Genomic DNA, 20,594 nt, shown 5'->3' with positions numbered 1-20,594 from the left:
CCACATTAGCATGAGTAGATGTAACATATCCTGGTGGGATATCCATGTAGACTTCTTCTGTGAGTTCTCCATGGAGAAAGGCATTCTTCACATCAAATTGGTGGAGAGGCCAATCAAGATTTGTTGCAAGGGACAATAGCACTCGAACAGTGTTAAGTTTTGCAACCGGGGCAAAGGTTTCTTCATAGTCAATACCATATGTTTGCGTGTAACCCTTTGCCACAAGTCGTGCTTTGTAGCGTTCAATTGACCCATCAGCATTGTATTTCAAGGTGTAAACCCATCTGCATCCGACAGTCCTTTTTTCCCGAGGTAAACTCTCCAGTGTCCATGTGTGATTTTTCTCCAGAGCATGCATCTCTTCCTTCATTGCGTGAACCCATTTTGGATCCTTCAATGCCTCACTCACTTTGGTTGGAATATAAATTGCAGATAATTGGTGCACAAAGCCTTGGAGAGGTGCAGATAATTTTTCAGCAGAAACATAGTTTGCAATTGGATACTTCGATGCTTTGCCATTATCCGGTGAATACCGAATTGGTGGTTTTCCACGGTTCTGTCTATTGGGTAATTGATAGCTAACAGTGTTATCAACTAAAACATTAGATGTAGTAGAATCACGTACCTCAGGAGTATTCTCAGGAGATTGATCAGCTGGTACTGAGATGTGAGGGGGGTCTTCATCATTATCGTCGGCGAAGTAGGAAAAAATATTGTGCTCTCTGCTGTGGAGCGACCGGTCGCTAGGCTCCTGGCGACCGGTCGCTTTTGTACAGATTCGAAACTCATCTTCAGCGCTTGGAAGCGACCGGTCGCTGGGCTCCTGGCGACCGGTCGTTTCTGGACAGATTCGAAACTCAGCTTCAGCGCTTGGAAGCGACCGGTCGCTGGGCTCCTGGCGACCGGTCGTTTCTGTACAGATTCGAAACTCATCTTCAGCTCTTGGAAGCGACCGGTCGCTGGGCTCCTGGCGACCGGTCGTTTTTGTACAGGTTCGTATTTCAGCTTCAGCGCTTGGAGGCAACCGGTCGCTGGGCTCCTGGCGACCGGTCGTTTTTGTACAGATTCGATTTTCTCCTTCAGAACTTCTGAGCGACCGGTCGCTAGGCTCCTGGCGACCGGTCGCTTTTGGGCAGGTTACATTTTCTTCTGGACTTTTGGGATCCGTTTTGCTCCAATCTTCAAGTTCTTGAATTTCCAGGGCCTCCTTGCCTAGTGGTTCTCTTTGTATGTCTCTGTGAGGCGGAGAGTTGGACATCGGATCATGAAAAAACATTTCCGATTCCATAAAAGTGACATCCAAAGTGACATATGTACGACGACTAGAGGGGTGATAACATCGATATCCCTTCTGATGGGCAGCATAGCCTACAAAGACACATCTGATAGCACATGGATCAAGCTTGCCACGTTGATTCTTATGGAGGTGTACGAATGCCACACAACCAAAGACTCGGGGCGGAAGCATCTGAACAGAGGGCAAGGGCCCATGTTGGGCAAGTGCTTGTAATGGAGTCCGGAAGTCTAAAACTTTGGAAGGCATTCGGTTGATGAGGTAGACTGCAGTGACTATAGCATCATCCCAATGATGGCGAGGAACATGAGCTCCAATCAAAAGAGCTCGTGCTGTTTCAAGGAGGTGTCGATTTTTTCTTTCCGCAACACCATTCTGTTGAGGAGTTTGAGGACAAGTGGTCTCATGAATGATGCCATGCATTTGGAAGTAGGTCTGAAAAACATGGTTGATATATTCACCTCCATTGTCAGAACGGAGGACTTGAATCTTGGTAGAGAATTGAGTGTCAATTTGCTTATGAAATGACTGAAATATAGGGAACACATCAGTTTTATTTTTCATCATGAAGAGCCAAGTCATGCGAGTACAATCATCCACAAAGGTAATAAACCATCGGAAGCCAGAAGTTGTGGAGATAGGTGAAGGACCCCAAACATCAGAATGTATCAAAGCAAATGGAGCACCACTTTTATTTGTACTTAATGGATAAGAGGCTCTGTGGCTCTTGGCCAAGATACAAGTATCACATTGGAAATCAGTGGTACAGGAATTTGAAAACAAATCAGGAAATAGATGTCTCATATAGCCAAAAGACGGATGCCCCAAACGTCGGTGCCATAGCCAAAGTTGTCGATCCTTCCAAGTCGATGAGTGCTTCACACTATGTGCCTTTCCCATACTGAAATCATCCACATAGTACAACCCCCCTCTCTTAGTACCACGACCAATGATCTCATTCGTGAGAATATCCTGAAATAGACAGAAATCGGGATACATGAGTACACAACAATTTAGTTGCTCAGTAGCTTGGCCAACAGACATCAATTTATTAGACAACGATGGGACAAGCAAAGTATTTTGAAGAGTAAGGGATGGAGAGAGGCCAATGGTTCCAGCACCGACCACGGGAGAGGTAACACCATTTGCGTTGGCAATACTTGTTCGTTGTGGTGTAGTTGTACTTAGAAAATCAGTTGGATCGAACGTCATATGATCTGTGGCTCCTGAATCAATAATCCAACATGTGGAGTCACTTGTATATGATGTATGAAATACATATCCACAGTTACCTGAGTCACTAAAAGATGGAGAGTTCTTTTCTGGTGCTGAGGTAGATTCTTCATGAGGAATTAATGTTACCGGAGAGTCCATGGTGACAAGGGCAGCACGACCCGTTCCTCCAGTAGCAAGTTTACGAGCCTTGAGACCCTCCCACCATTCTGGATAGCCATGTAGTTTAAAACAGGTTTCTCGAGTGTGTTTTGGATTCCCGCAGTGAGTGCAACCATTCCCATTTGTGGGAGCCTTGGGTCGAGAGGATGGTGGAGTAATCGACTTGTTGGTAGTGGTCTGTAGTTGGAGAGAAGCAGCAACTGGGGTTGTAGTTGGGCGAGAGGGTCGGTATGTTCCTTTTGTTGCCAATCCTACTCCGGTTGGTGTTGGAGCTCCTAACATCATAGCTTGTCGAATATCTTCTCGTCGAACATGAGCATAGGCTTGCTCTACTGTAGGGAATGGACTCATGTGGAGCACATCACTTCGGGCTTTGTCAAGTCGGTCATCCAAACCATCCAAGAAAATATAAACTCGATCTTCTTGGATGATATCATAGTATTTCTTGATATCCAGCTCACACTTCATTTCATTTGGACGACGAAAATCGACTTCTCTCCATAAGCCTTGGAGATCATTGTAGTAAGTTTCAATCGAACCTCCCCCTTGTCGCATACGGGAGATTCGCCTTTTAAGATCATACACCTGGGAGGTGTCAGTGCCATCAAAGTAAGTTGTGGCAATTGCATCCCATACTCCTTTGGCCGTCGGGAATCTAATGAAGTTGCCAATCAACCTTGGCTCCATGGAGTTGATTAGCCACCCTTTCACAATTGCATTTTCTGTCCGCCATCGGTTGAATGTAGAGTCTGTCTGAGGAGGTGCTGGGAGCTCACCCGTGAGATATCCCAGCTTGTCTTTGCCAGCAACATACATCTCAATAACTTGAGACCATAAGGCATAGTTGGAGCCATCCAATTTAATGCCAATTTGTACAGAGGAGGTTTCGTAGGTAATTGTCGGAGTCGGAGTCGTAGTCGATGTTGATGCTTGTGTCTTCATCAACTCAGCCATTTGAGTAGCAAATTCTGTGAAGGTAGGTTGATAAGGAGTAGCCGGGTCGGTGGTGCTACTTTCAGTGGGAAAGAAATCGTTTTCTCCCATGATTGCAGCAACGATTCGAGACTAGAGTCAGCAAGATCGCTGCTCTGATACCATGTCAAATTAAGGAGAAATATTGAAGGTTGAGTAGAGATAATGGAGAGTGTAGAGAATTTTGGGAGCTATGCATATTTTCTGATTTCAACATATGTTCATTCTATTACACATCAAAACATATATACATGTAATAACCCTAAAATATTCCATGAAACATTCCCTAAGACATTCCATGAAACATTCCCTAAAACAAGGATTACATTGCTCAAGAAAAGTATTCCCTAAAACAAGGAATGAGACAAGTGCCATGAGACAAGGGGTGTCTTGTGTTTCATGTCTTTGTGTTCCACAAAGGACAATCACACAAGAAGCCAATATTGCTAACAAAAACTAGGGCTACAAGGAATTGGTTGGAACAATTGATCATTGGAAAATAATACAGGGTTAAGGGATGATGCCACGTCACATGCCTGGTGGATGGATATAAGAGGATGAACACTGAATCTTCTGGTAGAGATGCATGTATAGTACATATACTAAGTGAAAATGAGTTTGAAGATTGAGAGGAGGAAGATTTTAGAATTGATGTTTCTTTAAGCATATGAAAATTTTGAACTAAGAAAAGCAAAATGACTAGTATTTACATCAACTGACATTATACACACATGATCTAAGGAAAACCGTAGAAAGGATGCCAACTAATCTATTGTGGTACACCAATCAAAAAACTTTTACACATGGCATACAAACCCCCTACCAGAAAATTTCAGGTGAAGCTTGTTCACATCGGAAACCCGTCTCCTGCTCTTGGTTCTCCATTTGCAGTCTGCAACAACTTACAGGTTCTCCATCTCATTCTCAAAAAGATTAATGGAAAACTTAGGCTTCAATCCACGACGAGCAGGTAGTGTTGGTGCTGTGCGAGGAAGTTCACTGGTTGAGGATGCTAGGCAAACAAACACCGCAAACCTGTACAAAACATTGACAACCAAGAATGCAGTTTCAAATAACATACGTTAACAACAATTATCAAATTTATTATGTAACTTGCAGTAAAATATAGGTGCCATGCTAGAAGAACGTATCATACCTAGACAACAACAGACAAGCTAATCTTTCCTTGTCTTGGGTGGTCTTATACCACCACTTGCAGTAGAGGAAGAGGATAGAGGTCTTTTAGAAGGCACGGGTTTCATTGATGTTTCCGACTTCTTTGAAGGAATAAGAGCTGAGTAAAGAATAGCATCAACAGCTTCGCGCTGTTTTTTCCTTTTTGCAATTAAATCTTGAGAAGTTCCAGCTTGATTTGAAGCTCTAACTCCGTCACTTGCATCCTTAGTTTGATTTGCGGGAGCTGAAACTTGAATTGTCTGGCTTCTGTCACCCTCAGAAGCTCTCTTAGCCCTTTTTGATTCTTGTGATTTCATAGATCTACCATCATCTGTTCTTTGTTCAGAGTTATCTGCATCCCTTTTCGAAGTTTCAAATTTAACTTTTCTCTTTTTTCTGCTTTCTTTATCTTTACTTTCACCATCTGTGGCATGATCCCTTGACATTGCTGACTTCAACTCCTTGGAAATTTTATTGTGGCCATCTGGAATGGCATCAGTAGAAAGGCCGTCCTTCAATGGTAAATCAGGTTCGTCTCTAGCACTTACTTTTTTTATTCTAGTTTCTTCTTTAGTTGCTGAAAAATCTGTTTCACCTCCATTAGGCCTTCTTTTACTCTGCGCAACATGATCAATGTGTTTTGTTTTTCTTTCAAGTGTTTCCTTTGCACTGCGTTCACTTTTTCTTGCATGCTGATGACTTGTATCTTTAATCTTTTGAACACGTTGTGACTCTAATGAATCAGTACCAAATTTTTTCTCGGAAGCTGTTTTGAACATGTCCTTGTACGGCTTTTCAGCTGTTATAACCAAATTTCTCTTTTGAGCATCTTTTACAAGAGCAGTCCAGTTTTCGTTTGTCTGCAAAGTCCTCGCATTACCCAAAATCCAAAGTGAGAATTTGGCTCTTGTCAAAGCAACATTCATCCGTCTCACATCAGCAACAAACCCAATACTGCTGGAGTTCCTTCCAGGTGCCTCTGCTGCTCTAACAGTGGAAAGTATCAATATATCAACCTCCCGACCTTGGAAGCCATCAATAGTATTAAGTTCCATTTCATCTAAGGTAGAAGATCCAAATGCACTAGAAAAACGAGAGCGCAACAGCGAGAGCTGACACTTATATGGAGTTATGATGCCAATTCTTCCACCAAGAAATTCAGAAGGGTACCTAAGCAACATATCCACTATATAAGCAATCACCCAAAAATCAATAACTAATCTTGAAGGAGTCTGGCTACCTAGGCAACGTATCCAGTATACAATATTTGAAGCAATCAATAACTTAATTTTAAGAAAAAGGAGACTCAGTACCTCTTTTTGAAAAACCTAAGTAATTCAACTGCAGCATCAGCTTCATGCTCATTATACAGGGACAAGGCACTAGCATTCTTACCCCGAAGCTCCCGGCCATCAATAACATCATAAAAGAGATAAGGTCCAAGACCTTCAGTCTCGTGAAATGGTGCTGATTTGCTAGACATGTGATCGCCATTCAGCAACTTCTTCTCATAAAAATGCAAAGAAGGAAACAGACATATTTCTGGGTGCATCCTATACTGCCAATAATAATGAGCAAGAAAATTTTTCAGGTTCTAAACAAGAGCACAGTCATACCGCACCTCACTCAGAAACAGTAACAGTGGCAGTAACAGCAGTAGTAGCGGACAATTTAGTAATAGTACAATAACATAGAAGTAACCTTAGAAGTATTAGTAGCAGCAGCAGTAGTAGTAGAAGAAAGCATACAAGAAGTTTGCAAACAATGATGAAGGATCTTGTAAAAAGCAAAAGGTTACAAAAAAAAATTTAAATACATTTATAACTCGCGAATTATGCAACATTAAACTACTACCTTCCTCCCTTTGAAATGGAAAATTTTGACCGTCAAAAGACATGAAGCATTCTTATAAGCCTACAACACTCAAGTTACAGCCAATAAGGGCAAAGCAAATGCCACTTTAATATGGGACCCCAGTTGCTTTCTGGAATCCAACCGAATAATCTTTTTGTACACTTCCATTGCACCAACATAAAAAAATAAAAAATATACAGCAGAAATTGTACAATTTATAGCCAAGTTCCAATAACAAAACACTCCTAAATATGGCCAGAACACATCATTATATTATAGCATGCACTCCTTCTTCAGAAAGGGAACGCTATCTTTACCAACACAATATGTATATAACATTAGAATGGGAAAGGGGTGGCGAATTCTTGTAATTTTACTCTACCTGTTTGGTCAGCATAATAACTGGGTGCCCAGCTCTTTGTAAACGTTCGAACATGCTGCACTCATATAGAAATTTACTGGCAACATTCGAGAGAACTGTTGCAGGAAGTTGCTTTGGATCGCCAACCTTTAACATTAATTTCAAATTTCAGCACTACCTAACAATAGAAAATTATTATGTAATCAACTTAAACACTCCTTACCATGATACATTTGGTTCCATTTGACTTTAAAAGCTGAAGAGGAATAAGAGTAGCAGGTTCCAGAGCCTGTTGTAACAACAAGCAACGCTCAAAAGGTAAGAAAGAAAGAATCCACAACTATTGTTATTAATATTAAAAAGTTGACAGACTTTACTTGGGCAGCTTCATCAATAACAACAGCATCAAAAAGAGTATGTTCAGATGGACTGCCAAACTTATGACTTGACATAGATTCAGAACACACTCCGTAAAGGTCTCCCCCACAGCCACTTAATGTAGTTACCACAATTTCAGCTTCTCTCAGTATAGACTTCCGCAGTTTAAATTTAAGTCCTCTGATTTCTTCGTTAGTTTTCTTCTCCTGCTGCTGAACAGTACTAAGATCCTTATAAATTTGCTTCTTTTGCTCATAAAGTTTTCTTAACTTGAAAGCTATCTCTGCATCAGACATTTCCTTCCCATCATCCCCCTTATAATTATCATCTTCAGAAGACTTTTTAAGGTCAGGATTTTGATCATTTAAGTTAGCACGCTTGGCTTCAAAGAATCTAATACGATCGACTAACTTTTCTAGATTAGAGCGCAGTGCAATTGAAGAATCCACACTCAAATCATTTTTTGCATCAATCAATTTCATCCTCTCATCTGCCAACCGTTGATCGACAAGTGTATCAATAAAGAATGGCAGCGAATTTGGATGAACTGTTTTCGCATTTCCAACCCTCACAAGATATGGCTTATACATCTTTCCATCACTGCCATACAGCCCTTGGCTAGAAATCCTTGACACTAACTCATCAACAGCAGCATTAGATTGAGCACAGATGAGCACCCTTCCTCTCAAGTAACTTTCTACAGCTTTGGTATTCCTTTGTACATCATCATTCAGTTGTCTAGCCAAGGCTGCATCCTGCCACGCCCTTGCAATGGCAGCAGCCTGGTTAATCTTGGGACCTGAAATTTGTTTCGAACTCCCAGCCAGAGTATTTCTTTCAGGACCTGTCTTCTGTGAAGGGGAAGCAAGCAAAGCACTGACAATGGCCACAATAGTTCTTGTCTTACCAGTACCTACATATATGATATATGCAATTAAATCCAATTAACAAATGATAAATCAATTATTTTAGATCTCTGAAAGTTAGGCGAGGTAAACCACGAACCTGGAGGACCCTGGATAAGAGATAAGTCAAAATCTTTCGTCCGCCTAGATGTTCCAGTGGCAATACTAATAGCCTGAAGCTGACTCTCATTAAAGGATGACTTCAGTACTTGCTGCAATGGTCGGGACAGTTTACTCAGATCTACTTCCTTGCTTTCACTAGAATCATAAGAATCATTGACTGGCTTCAAAATAGTTGGAAGTAAGGGGATATCCTTTATTGATGATAATGCCTGAAATTCACGAAGTTGAGGTGTAATGTTCATAATACGACTTGCATGCCATTTACTACGTTCAAGGAGGTTCCTTCTGGCTTGATGTAAACGTGAAGTACCATTCAGAAGATAAAACCTGATGAGTAGTAAACTTAACCTTCGCTTATTGTCTCTCTCACGCCTCTCCACCTGAGAAACACAAAGATTATTTTAGCATAAAAAAAAATATAAAAGAAATTTGTTTTCTAGCATGATATAAAGATATAGATGTGCATAGATGCGTGCATACCAAAGTTGCTCACAGAGTTTATCTTCTACAATGAAAATGTAGCAGAAAATTATATCGTATAGACGTGAATCTAGCTCTTCTAAACCTGATAACACTTATGGCACTCATAAGTGATTAAACTTTAGAATGTTTCGCTATTCTTTTTCATTCTTACTATTTTCAAAGAAGATTTTAATCTTTATCAGCAGACTAAGCAACATCCTGATCATCATTAAAACTTACAAATCACTTTTCATGTAGGAATATCACAACAAATAAATAACTAAATTACTAGTTGCATGACTAAATATGAAGGAATACCTTCCCAAGCACATGAACATCATGCGAACATTTTTGTGGGGGCTCTTTTGTTAGCAATACAAGATCATTTTCTGAGAAGTTGCTTGATGCTGTAGCATCATTGACATCATGAGAAAAGCGAACAAGATGAAAATCATCAATTCTTTCAACTGAAAGCACTGATAAACTGCCAAAGTACATCTCTTCCCATGAAGACATTTCTAGAAATGAACTATGTAACTGTGCTTTAAACTCCTCCAAAACCAATGGACAAAAGATTTCAACATACTGTTCAGGTGAATGGAACTGCACAGGAACCTCCTTTAATTTCGCAACTTTATGGTTATCATTTGCACTTCCAGATGCAACCCCCACTAGAGCAAAGTAATCTAACTCTAAGATAGGTCTATACCATTCATCAAGCCTTGGTGGCTTGAACCTTTTTCGAGCTTCCATCCTCTGTAAATGACCAGGTCTGTTCTGAAAAGGTGATCTAAGCTGAATAAGTTGTCGCTTAGGACCAGGAATGCTTGTTTTGGTCAGAAGTGACTGCTGAGGTCTGACCGAATTGAGAGCAGACTCTAATGAATTGTCTTTGGCATCACATACTATCTGTTTCAACACAGCGGTGTCTTCTTTCAAGACCACATTGTTGGAGACTTGATTCAACTTTTTGGAACTGACAGCACCGACAGATGAGTTATTCAAATTAATTTTATCCTGAGATTTTTCAGAATCAATTATACTGCATTCAGGGATTATTTCTTTCCTGCTATTATCTACATCTTTTGATTTGAGCGAAGAAACATGTGGCATTTTTCCTCTTGATCTATCAAAATCCTGTTTCTGATAAGCAAGGCCAGAACCCTCTGTAGCATCAATTTTCTGGAAGGCCTTGAAAGAATCCTTGTAAGTGTCTGCACCAGAAATCTTCTTCGCAGGTTCAGTATATGAAGCGCTTTTATCAGCACTACAAGCAATTGTCTTGTCACCCTCCATGCACGGACTCATCTTAGTATCAGACAAAATTACTTCACTGGGTGAAACTGCTTCAGTTTCATCATCAGAAAGGACAATCATATCATCCCTACGCTTTCTGTTATCGACCAATGGTGAGTGCAGGATTTGAACATCTGGTTCCTTGATTGGCAAGGGCTGCATAACTGGAGCTGAATACTTCTTCTCAAAAGATAACCCTTCAGGAAACAAAGCATTTGAACAGAGGTCAGTCTTTCCCACACTAGAAGAGGCTTCCTTGGATAAAGAAACTGAAAGGAGTGCCACTTGTTCCATCAATTGATCCATCGAAACGCAATCTAGATTTAGAAGGCACAACACATAAAAAACTGTTAGTTTCAATAGTGAAAAATGGTCACTGCTTCAACAGAAGAGAAGGGGGTGAGGTGCTCATTGCAAGATAGTAATTTTTTTTTGCATCAATGTATATCAATATGGAAAGCTCACCGGATGAAATTAGATTTTCAATGGTGCCGATTGTTGATGTGATAGAACTGTTGCAAAACCCTTTTAGCAATTTCAGCAAGGAGGTGATTGTTCGTTGCCAGTATACAACCACAGTTTTAAGTGATGACTTTCCCCAATCCATAAAATCATGAAGCCATGAGAAGTCATATGTATTTTCCTTTGTTCCAGAAAATCCAGACTGTTTATGACATAAACAGTATATATTTTCAAACACACAAGGGAGGATCTCAAGTATTCGGACACAAGTCATCTGAAACAAAATGTAAGTAAAAATAATAAGAATTCCAGCTTAATAGAACCCAGATATAACACATCAAAGAAGCTGAGATCCACTTTTCCTTCCTTTTTGTAGGAATTGTTGAACTCGTATAGTTCCAAAAATACTAAAAACTAAAACTGCACATAGAAACAATACTCAGGTGCACACAACACATGCACAGAGAGAGAGAGAGAGAGAGAGAGAGAGAGAGGACAAGTATTTTACTTCATCTGATAAGTTACCACACAGCCCACCCCAAGGAAAAAAAAATGCTACCAGTACCCATAAGTACAACACCAAGAAGTTGTCTTAACTATGCGAATAACCAAAATAGACTTGTCATTCACAATTAGAAACACTACCTGACAAACACTGTAATCAATAAATGCTTTTCCTTCTAATAAGCACCTGCAGATGGAAGGCCATGCAGTTTCTGATAGCAAGTAATAAAATCTTTCCAGTAAATTTGAGTCGACATTTGAAGGATGGCCATTGACATTGACAGGCGAGGAATCAAAGACTGGCTGCCTAAGAAATCCACCTTGGGAAGAAAACTTTGTTGTATTTAAGTGGTCAGGTTCTGGAAAGTCCGCAGCACGTGAATCCCCATCAATAAGTATTCTCCGAAGAACAAAGAAAAAATGATGTAGGGTCTGAAACTTTAATATAACAGTATCCAGTTGGACCTGAAAAATTGAAATGAACTGTAGTAGAAAAAGAACAGAAGCAAAGGATATCACAATAAGGATAACTATTCTGTAAAACTTAATGACTGAAACACTGGTAATACACACTACCAGCATTTCAGAACTTATGTTCTACCCATTAAACATAAACCTATACGTTCTTTCTCTATCTGTGACCAGTTTCCTGACAAGAGGAAAAGGGACCCATGTGACTTCACATTCTAATTAAAATAAGCATGCCTGTTTATCCAAGCATAGAAGGTCAGGGCACTTATAGCCTTTTTTAACTAATCAAGAAACTGACAATCAAATAAAATACGGATCAGAGAGAGATAGTACGAAACTTGGACCTCTTTTTAGAGGTCGAATAACTTGAGTGTCCATCAACATATAAGTTTATTGTAATTATAAATTCACCATCAACAGATAAGTTTATCGAAAGTACAAATCAAGCTAATTAGTTGATTTAAAATTGACATGTACAGATGCACTTAGTTATATACTAGACTAACGGGACAGATGCGTGAACTAAATGCTGCTGCTACATATCAGTAGTTTCAATTTTCAAGAAATTTGATGAAGCAAAAGTATTACCAGTTTCACAGCATGTCTCAAGCCCAAAAGGACAGCGGACAATGAAGATCCATAAGAACATAGGAACTTCAAACTACTAGCAAGACCCTGTGTATTGGAAACCTGTTCCACGATGCACTTGCCAAATTTCCTCACATTCTGCATCACATAGAGATTTATGCAATACAAAAAAATTAAAACAGACACAATAAAAGATGCAAACAATAAGTAAAATTGAAAGATAACATTATGAGGTCCAATTAAGTGGCATCTAAGCTATAAATATAAGTTTTCTGGGCTAAAAGTATAAATAGTATAAATAACTGTTGGAATCCAATAATTACATCATTGGGATCTATAAGTGAAAGGAACAAGCTTTCACCCATCCTTGGCTCCCATGTCCACTGTTTACGAAGTTCCCCCTGCCCCACATGAACCAGAAAATGTGATGTTAACCTGTAACACACCATCAAGTTAGTACTAAAAGACTCACAAAGTCCACCAGGAACAAAGTATGCACAAAATGGAAGCTGTAGCACATAAACTGAAAAATATAGCAGCATTTCTATAACATAAGTAACAAAGGTAAGAAGAATGAATGGAACAAAAATAACCTGTTGAATGTTCGTATTAAAGGAAGAGACATTGTTGAGACTTTAATTGAGTTTTTTGACTCCTTCCCATCTCCACCATCATCAGAACCAGTGGGGACCTTCCACCCAAAGGTTGAAGATATTTCTGTAGCTAAGGATGAAAGCCAGGTTCTGACTGGAAGAGCACTTTCTGCACCAGTCTCAGGTTCTACCATAGGAAAACGAGATCGCGCCCAGAAAACAGCCTTGGAAAACGATATAGGAAGAGTTGATGGATTGATGTCAACAAGGACATCAATCCATAACATTGGAATGCACATCCACTCTCCAAATTCCCGAGATGTAATTTTACTTTGAATGCTAAATTCACTCCATGAACTATTATCCTTCTCTTCAGCATCCACAGAAAATGGAAGCCCCTCATCATCTTCATCATTCAACTCATAAGACATGCTCCTTTCAGAAACCACGGTTGGGTGGGTATTCAACACTGAGCTTATTAACACAGCAGCATCAGACACCATGATAGTTTGTATAAGATCAAAGGCAGGTTGTCTTAGAGAACTGTGAAGCGAAGAATCCTTCAGAGATGACACAAGAGAAGGGCCCCTGTCAAATACAAACAGATTAATCAGGCAACAGTAATGTTGTGCAAAACCCCTGACCAATTAAATAAACAACAACAAAACACAAATAAATATGTGATTGAGATAACCCATATGCATAATTGCTCTAAAACACATAAAATCAAGTGAGAAAGAGCATCGGGAAGGAAATTTGAATTCCCTTCTTTTGTTTTTGGCAAGGAAAACGAGAGCAATAGTACAGGACCTTCATCAATCTTTTATACCAGATATTTACTATTAATATGAAGATAGAAACTAATTTCTCTGCAACACTAAACCCCAGGAGAAAATTATTTTCAGATTGAAGTCTCCCCTATTCCCTCCTACAGTTTGCAAAAATATCTGGCAAAAACAAATGACAGAAAATACATATTCCAAACTGAAAAGTAATAGTATAATCAACTTCATGTCATTTGTTTTCTCCCCAGGAACAGCCTCCACAGATATATCAAATCAATGATAGATAAATTACATACCACATATGTGCACATTCAGATGGAGGACAAGGTGGGTTCATTGTGTAACCTCGATGCACAATTAGAAGGGCTATCTGAAAATGAAAACTTGCAATAAATAAAGCCAAGATAATGCAGAAAACAAAACTGTCTTACAATAATAATGAGAAGATGCATAATCTAACTAAACACAAGATACTGCACGTATTAACAATCTAAAGGAAGAAATAAGAACCTGACAAGCCTTTTGTCTCGTTAAGCCACTGAAGTTACTGCTCACAGGAACCTGAATGAGGAGAAAATAAAGAAAATGCCTACGTTGCTTTTCATGTTCCCCATCTTGCAAAGCTTCAAGAGACTGCATAAATTGGACTTGGACATATCAGATTAGTAACAACTGCTAGCAAGTGAAAAAATAACGTACAGGAACAGGCTATAAATGAAAGTTGCAGAATATATCACAGACATGCCTGCAGAAAAGGCTGAAAAAGATCGAAAATGTCCTTATGACTCTTCTCGTTTCGAGTATGAAAACACTGGCCCAGTAGAGTATTGCGCATCACACTTGGAGACAATGTAGATCTCAGCCAAAGTTTACAACCTAAGTCAAGCCACAATTGCAAGGAAAAATGACTGAGCAGTATTGAACAGAAAATCAACACATAATTGAAAATTAAAAGAAGATGTGTACCAAGCATTTCAAAGAGTATTCTCAAGCAAGCAACTGCATGAGAGAATTCTAATGAGTCACCACTAATATGATTGAGTACAATATCAAGAAAAATGGGATAGCGCTCTAATATCCCTTCTTCAAAAGCTGGAGGTTCCAAAAACCCAAGCCTTCATAAAACACACAAAAGGATCATTACCAATAAAACTGGAAAAGGAAAAATACTTTTGATAACAAATTATTTGTAGCCAGAAGTTCCTACAGTGATTTTATTCCAAGCCATATGGACATGCGTTCCAGCTGCACTCTTGGCCTTAAAGTTTTCAAAGTTGATGGTAACACTTCAGTCTCCAAGAAGCCGATGAATTTCTTAAGCAAAGGCTGCAAGGGTTCCAAGTCTGTTGCTCTCCTATGCACAAAGATAACAAAAAATGAAACCAAAATGCACAGACTGAATTACAATTAGAGATAAATATAAAGCATTTGCATAAAGGCACATGCTAACTAAACAAAAAAGCAACATTTCATAGATGAAGGCAGTTTTGAATGTGAATAGTGATATCAGTAGTGCATAACAACAGTATCAACCCAAAAAGTGTGATTTGGTGACGCATTCAAACATTACAATGTAAAATGTTAAAACACCTGCACCTCACCCACCCCCCTTACCCTCTTCCACCACAGGCCAAAGAGCCCAAAAACAAGACCAGGTTGTTAGCATAATCATCAGATGACAAATTTTGAAACTCAAGATCAAACCATTAAAGCAGAAACCGGCATAATATCAGAGTACCTCAGTTTTCCCATAGAACCAGCTAAACGATGACCAACAGAGCGCACTCTTCTTTTGAAGAAAAATAATGCATAAACACCCTAACAGAAAACAGCTTCAATCTATAAGGAAAAAATTATACACTTATTTAAGAAAGACAAAAGCCAACTGAGAACACATAGAAACAAATCTACCAAAAACATACCGGAAACTGTTGCTGTCCAGCCAGAGCCAGTTCATGCATATTATCAACTGCTTCAATAAATTTTTCAAATTCAGTGAATAAGGACTCATCATCCAATAGTACAGGGAACATTAGGACCTGTCAAGCAGTAGACAACAAATGTATCAAATCAAAGTCAATTCTAATCTGACAACATACAAGGAAATCTAATGCATAGATAAATGCATACATATCACTTATAAGGATGAAAATGTCAATGTCAGTACAAATACTGATACTCCCAATTCACGGAAATATTGACGGAAATAGTGATATCTATGAGAATAATATTGGTAGAAAACCAAAAAAAATGATAAACCCTAGACATGTAAACTTCAAAATGAATGATCAAGTCCTCCTGTCCTTTTTCATTTCCTAACAAAAACAGGCTTTCATTGTGTTTTTCAACATAAGTAAGGCTTGTCCAAATACCTCTAGAGCTCGAACTTCCATTTCTCCTACCGATTGACCCCCTTGCTTGGCTATTAATTAGATTGGTTTTCCACAAGGCAAATAAAAAACAAATAAATAGACAAATGCACAAACAGGGAAGACAAAAAACTAAAATAGTCGTAGCATTAAGCTGAGCCCAATCTGTAACATCCTTCAAACCAAGTAAATACTAATGGTCCATTCCAAAATTATACAAAGAGATGGGCTTAATAATTTAGATAGCAGGACCAGTTAAAGCCCAAATTAAATTCAAACCCAGCAAAGTCGCGGGGTAAAATCACAAAAAGCAAACACTATATTCAGCCCAACCTGAAAACAAGATCCACTCCACTAAGAAAAACAACTGAGCGAAGCTGAACCTCCATCTGAAGGAGTTGGGGACAGAGAACCAGCCCTTTACACATTCATATGCCTTTTTCCTCACACGGCAGCAGCCCCTTTTCCTTCATTTATTCAGTTTTCACAGACACCAGCATACCATCTGTGTGTAACTCAAAGAAGGGGGAGAGAGAGAGAGAGAGAGAGAGTACCCAACAGCCAAACACCCTCAGATAATCCATTGATCATCTAGGTTTAAGACTCATACTAAAGTGTCCCTTAGTTTTGAATTTACCACAGTACGTCAAAAAGGAGCTACATAAAAAAGAATTTTCCAAAAACCATGCCAAAATTTTGGTAGATACTTACCACCATATCACTGAAACTTCGGGAATTTTTCCTAAATATCCAGTTTTTTCTAACCATTTCCACCAAAATCAAAATTTCCACATACAATCGCCAATATTTCCTGAAAACTCTGTAATATATAACTGGTCCACACCCACCCAATTTTCCATATTGGCACTGGCACTCTACTCTAGAAGGACAACGTATCCTGGGGTAAGATATGGCATCACCATACATAACAACACCAAGTGAACTTCCATAACAAGTTTAAATATAAGATATGATCATATGAGAATCAACTGTAAGCCTGATATTTACATAAGCTCAAATGATCAACCAAATGCCATACTAGGCCACAAAAACCAAATCATTACAGTTTCAACAAACTTTTTTGCAGAAACCAGGAAAACATTTCAACTTCTCTCATAGGGTATATGTCTTGTAAACATAGTTGTTAAGAAAAAGACCAGGGCCAAATATTACATGATAAATTATCAATCATTTCTTTGACCATCCAACTTAGATATACTGATAAACATGGAGAGCCTATTTAGACTGCCTTTTGATGATAACATAGAATTTTAATACCTTATTTTTTCCACTGAACCAGACATGGATGTCAATTATTCCTTCCAGGCATGCACCTTGACATACAATTACATTGTTGGAATGAATTTTCCAATTATTTCATTAACACCTTTTGATACCGATATGCTATACATTCAACATGTATGAATAAAAGTTAACTATAAGTACAATTCTTGTTGTATCATAAAGAATAAGTCAATAAAAATAAAATTGAAAGAGAATATCGGCATACCTCATACATGACACTAATGACTTCTGCATTATCACGGGCAGCATCATATTCTTTCCGGGCTAATTTAGTATTTATCTCTATCAAGTGCTGTGTCACTCTTTCCTCATCAAGACTTCGCAAAACATCCAGAAGGGGACCAATAGAACTCGATTCGTACTCCGTGCTATACATCTCATCGGCTTGATAGTGCTGGGAAATGCATTGGATGCACTGCCGCATTTCCTCAGAGATTCTCCTCCATAGTTGTCTAAGAGGAGAATCAGAATGCTCATCTTTGAAGTAGTTGTAAAAAGTCTCCAGAAGAGGCCCCATTATATCCCAGGACCCACACCAAATATGATTTTCTTTTGGCAAAGAGATCAAGAATTTAAATGCATCTGCAAACCTGACACAATGCCAAAATGGAATAGTAAACGTTAAAACTAAACAAACACATAGAAAGTCTAGTCAGCTGATTAAGAATAGTAAACCATCAAATCTTGAAGATAATCACCCCAACAAAATAAAAATAAAAGACAGAAGAGAAAACAAATATATCAAGAAGGATGCATGAGTGCATTCTCAGGTTAAGGTAGTTCTTGGATTCAATCTTACACAACAAAGAGAAACAAAAGGTCTAACTTTAGATGAATTCAATTGCTTACGTCTCACATAATAAATCCAGGTTTAGAATTCTTTACAGTAATTTTAATAGAGTTAACAATTAAAACTGAAATTTGAACTGCAAAAAAGGCTTTGTGCCTAAGACTTCCTAGGTCAGACATATCCATGAAGAAGCCCACACAGGAAACGATAATAAATAAACCACATACGCGAAGAAATTGATGTGGATCATCAGCAGAAACAAACAAGCTAATGTAGTTCACTTCTGGCACTACATTAAGGATCGCATTTAGTTATCCGAATAGCAATTCTGCATAAGTAAATAAGAATCTTAACATAAATAACATACCTAGAACAACAATGCCAATGCATGCAGGCCTAGTGTAACATAATAAACAAAAACTCTCCATTTCCTTAAACTTTCTTTTCTCCACTTAATAAAAATCTCATTTTCCATCTTGCACATAAATCCACTTACTAAGCCGCCAATCAAATTCGACATTGCTGTCATTAAATTTAGTTCTTCTATTTACTTATCTTATCTAAACCAAGCAAAATTAATAGCAATAATGAATAAACAAAGTTCACTTTAGATAACTGTGTTTAGCATTTTTCGGAAAAGTATGCTTCCTGAGAGCAAGGATTAAGCGAACTGGCTGCAAAACCAAATTAAAACAAAGAAGTGAGAGAGAAGACCATTGTTCTTTGTTCTGGTGGAGACGATGACGTTTAGAGGCGTCAATGCGATCGTCGTCTTCGTCTGCTTCTTCCTCAATGCCTCTCCAACGGTCCAATAGCTCTCTTCTCGTGGCCAGTTTATTCGCCATCTATCCTAATTACAGTGTTTCTATTTTTTTTTTCAATTTAATGACAATTTTCTAGGGTTTTCCGCACAGAGAAAGATCATGGAAGGAGAGAGAGACTCTGAGAGTAATAAGAGAGGGAAAGTGGGAGACATAACAAGGAGAAAATATATAGGCATTGGAATTTGGATGTTGGAGGGGCTTACGGGTCATTTCATCATTCGGTCAAAGAAACGGAAAGGCTTGTATCACTACGTTCGGGGTTCGGACTTATTTTACCGCCATCTTATCGGAAAATTGGGCCGGGTTTCCATTCAGATTATCTAAAACGGGTCAAATCCCATATGGCCCAAAGTGCAAGTTTTGGAATTATCTTGTCGGCCTGATCAACTACTGGACCTGAACCACACCCTTCTCTTCTTTTTTCTTTTTTTTTGGTCAAACACCCTTCTCTTCTTAGAGAAGTGAAAGAAGTCTATAGTAAAGGCCCTTAGATGAGACCCTATCTCTTAATTGTTGAATCAAATTAGTTTGCCGTTTGATTAAATTGATTAGTTTGATCCAACGGTAAAGAAATAGGACCTCGTCTTAGATAAGACCCTCACTAAAGAAGTGTGCTACTGTGCTAGATTAGAATGTTTTTTTTAAGACTCCTTGTTCTTGCAAATCACAAACTGACATATATTAAAATGAATTACTAAAAGTATTTTTAAAAAATTATATATGCATGTCAAATTGTGATTGGCTTATAATGAATGAGGAAATGCTCATTACATGTAAGAAGCCAAAATATCTTCTTCTTTTTTATGTATAAAACAAGGCTTTGACAATTTGAATTTGTTTGTCAGCTTTATTTTTTAAAGACATGTCATTTTTTAGTTGGATTTCAATGTCACTAAATACTGTCACGTAAAATTTTACATAAACAAACAAAATGAATATAAATGATCAAAAGAGATAGAGTCAGGAAACAAGTGGGAATTGAAACTTTCTGGATAATAGCAATGAGAGTTGATACTTTCTTCTCTATCTATGCTTGGATGGTCCCAAAGTCATCTATTGAAGTATCCTCATCTCACAAAGATAAAAAGTGCGGATAGAACATGGGTCTTGGACATCTGAATGTGACCCAAAAGTCTAGATTTTTTTGTTCTGATTTGGTACGTCACATTATTCAACAAGTTTTGGAGATTTTTCCTTTTATATAGATTCTTTTACATATTAAGCAATTGTTGTTATTAATAACAATCTTATTTTAAATCTTTTCTTATGCATATATATATATAGTAGCTATAACAAGAAAGTGAACATGTGTTATTTGTTCGTTCTAGTCCTTGATTTACATAATACATGTATTGTAGTTTAGTTGAATTTGGATTGAGTCAGAATAAATCCTAAATTCGAGACTTGAAACCAAACTCTTGACCTCACTTGAATTCTATTGTAGACATAAACCCTATATTCAAAGTACTAGGTTTTGAGGTTTAGATTCGGATCGGAGTTTTAGTCCCAAGTATAAATTTGGTGTTTGGTGTTATCCGAGATTCTAACATCCAAGTTCAGTCTAATTCAATTATAATATGGGATACCAAAACAAAATATAACATTATTTAAACAATCCAATTTGGTAATATCATATTACAGATAACATTCTACAAAATTCTATGGAATTTGATATTGAATAAATCTC

General features: G+C 38.3%; 1 protein-coding gene across 7 annotated transcripts; it reads right to left on the bottom strand.

Annotated features, from left to right (window-relative positions):
- Positions 1 to 4,345: 4,345 nt before the first annotated feature.
- LOC110750006 (P-loop containing nucleoside triphosphate hydrolases superfamily protein) lies at positions 4,346 to 19,049 on the bottom strand. 7 transcript variants are annotated; one of them, XM_021950241.2, is made up of 22 exons: positions 18,798 to 19,049; positions 17,499 to 17,883; positions 15,542 to 15,658; positions 15,358 to 15,437; positions 14,827 to 14,973; positions 14,586 to 14,734; positions 14,365 to 14,495; positions 14,130 to 14,252; positions 13,916 to 13,989; positions 12,835 to 13,422; positions 12,565 to 12,676; positions 12,242 to 12,379; positions 11,324 to 11,647; positions 10,682 to 10,952; positions 9,239 to 10,533; positions 8,436 to 8,838; positions 7,430 to 8,343; positions 7,276 to 7,341; positions 7,074 to 7,199; positions 6,151 to 6,395; positions 4,818 to 6,007; positions 4,346 to 4,696 (listed from the first exon to the last, which is right to left on the bottom strand). In XM_021950241.2, exons 1-21 carry the CDS (start codon positions 18,926 to 18,928, stop codon positions 4,837 to 4,839), a joined length of 6,990 nt encoding a protein of 2,329 aa, XP_021805933.2. In that variant the 5' UTR covers positions 18,929 to 19,049; the 3' UTR covers positions 4,346 to 4,696; positions 4,818 to 4,836. The 7 variants fall into 7 exon arrangements, with proteins under 7 accessions (XP_021805933.2, XP_088107100.1, XP_021805934.2 ...); XM_088250974.1 differs by having other exon boundaries at positions 14,827 to 14,970; XM_021950242.2 differs by lacking the exons at positions 17,499 to 17,883; positions 18,798 to 19,049 and adding an exon at positions 16,322 to 17,400.
- Between the last annotated feature and the right edge of the window lie 1,545 nt (positions 19,050 to 20,594).

This window comes from Prunus avium, chromosome 3 (assembly GCF_965620075.1).
Source record: "Prunus avium chromosome 3, drPruAviu1.hap1.1, whole genome shotgun sequence".
In the NCBI taxonomy this organism is placed as follows: domain Eukaryota; kingdom Viridiplantae; phylum Streptophyta; class Magnoliopsida; order Rosales; family Rosaceae; genus Prunus; species Prunus avium.
Note: the sequence above shows the minus strand (reverse complement) of the source record. Positions and strands in the feature narration are given on the sequence as shown.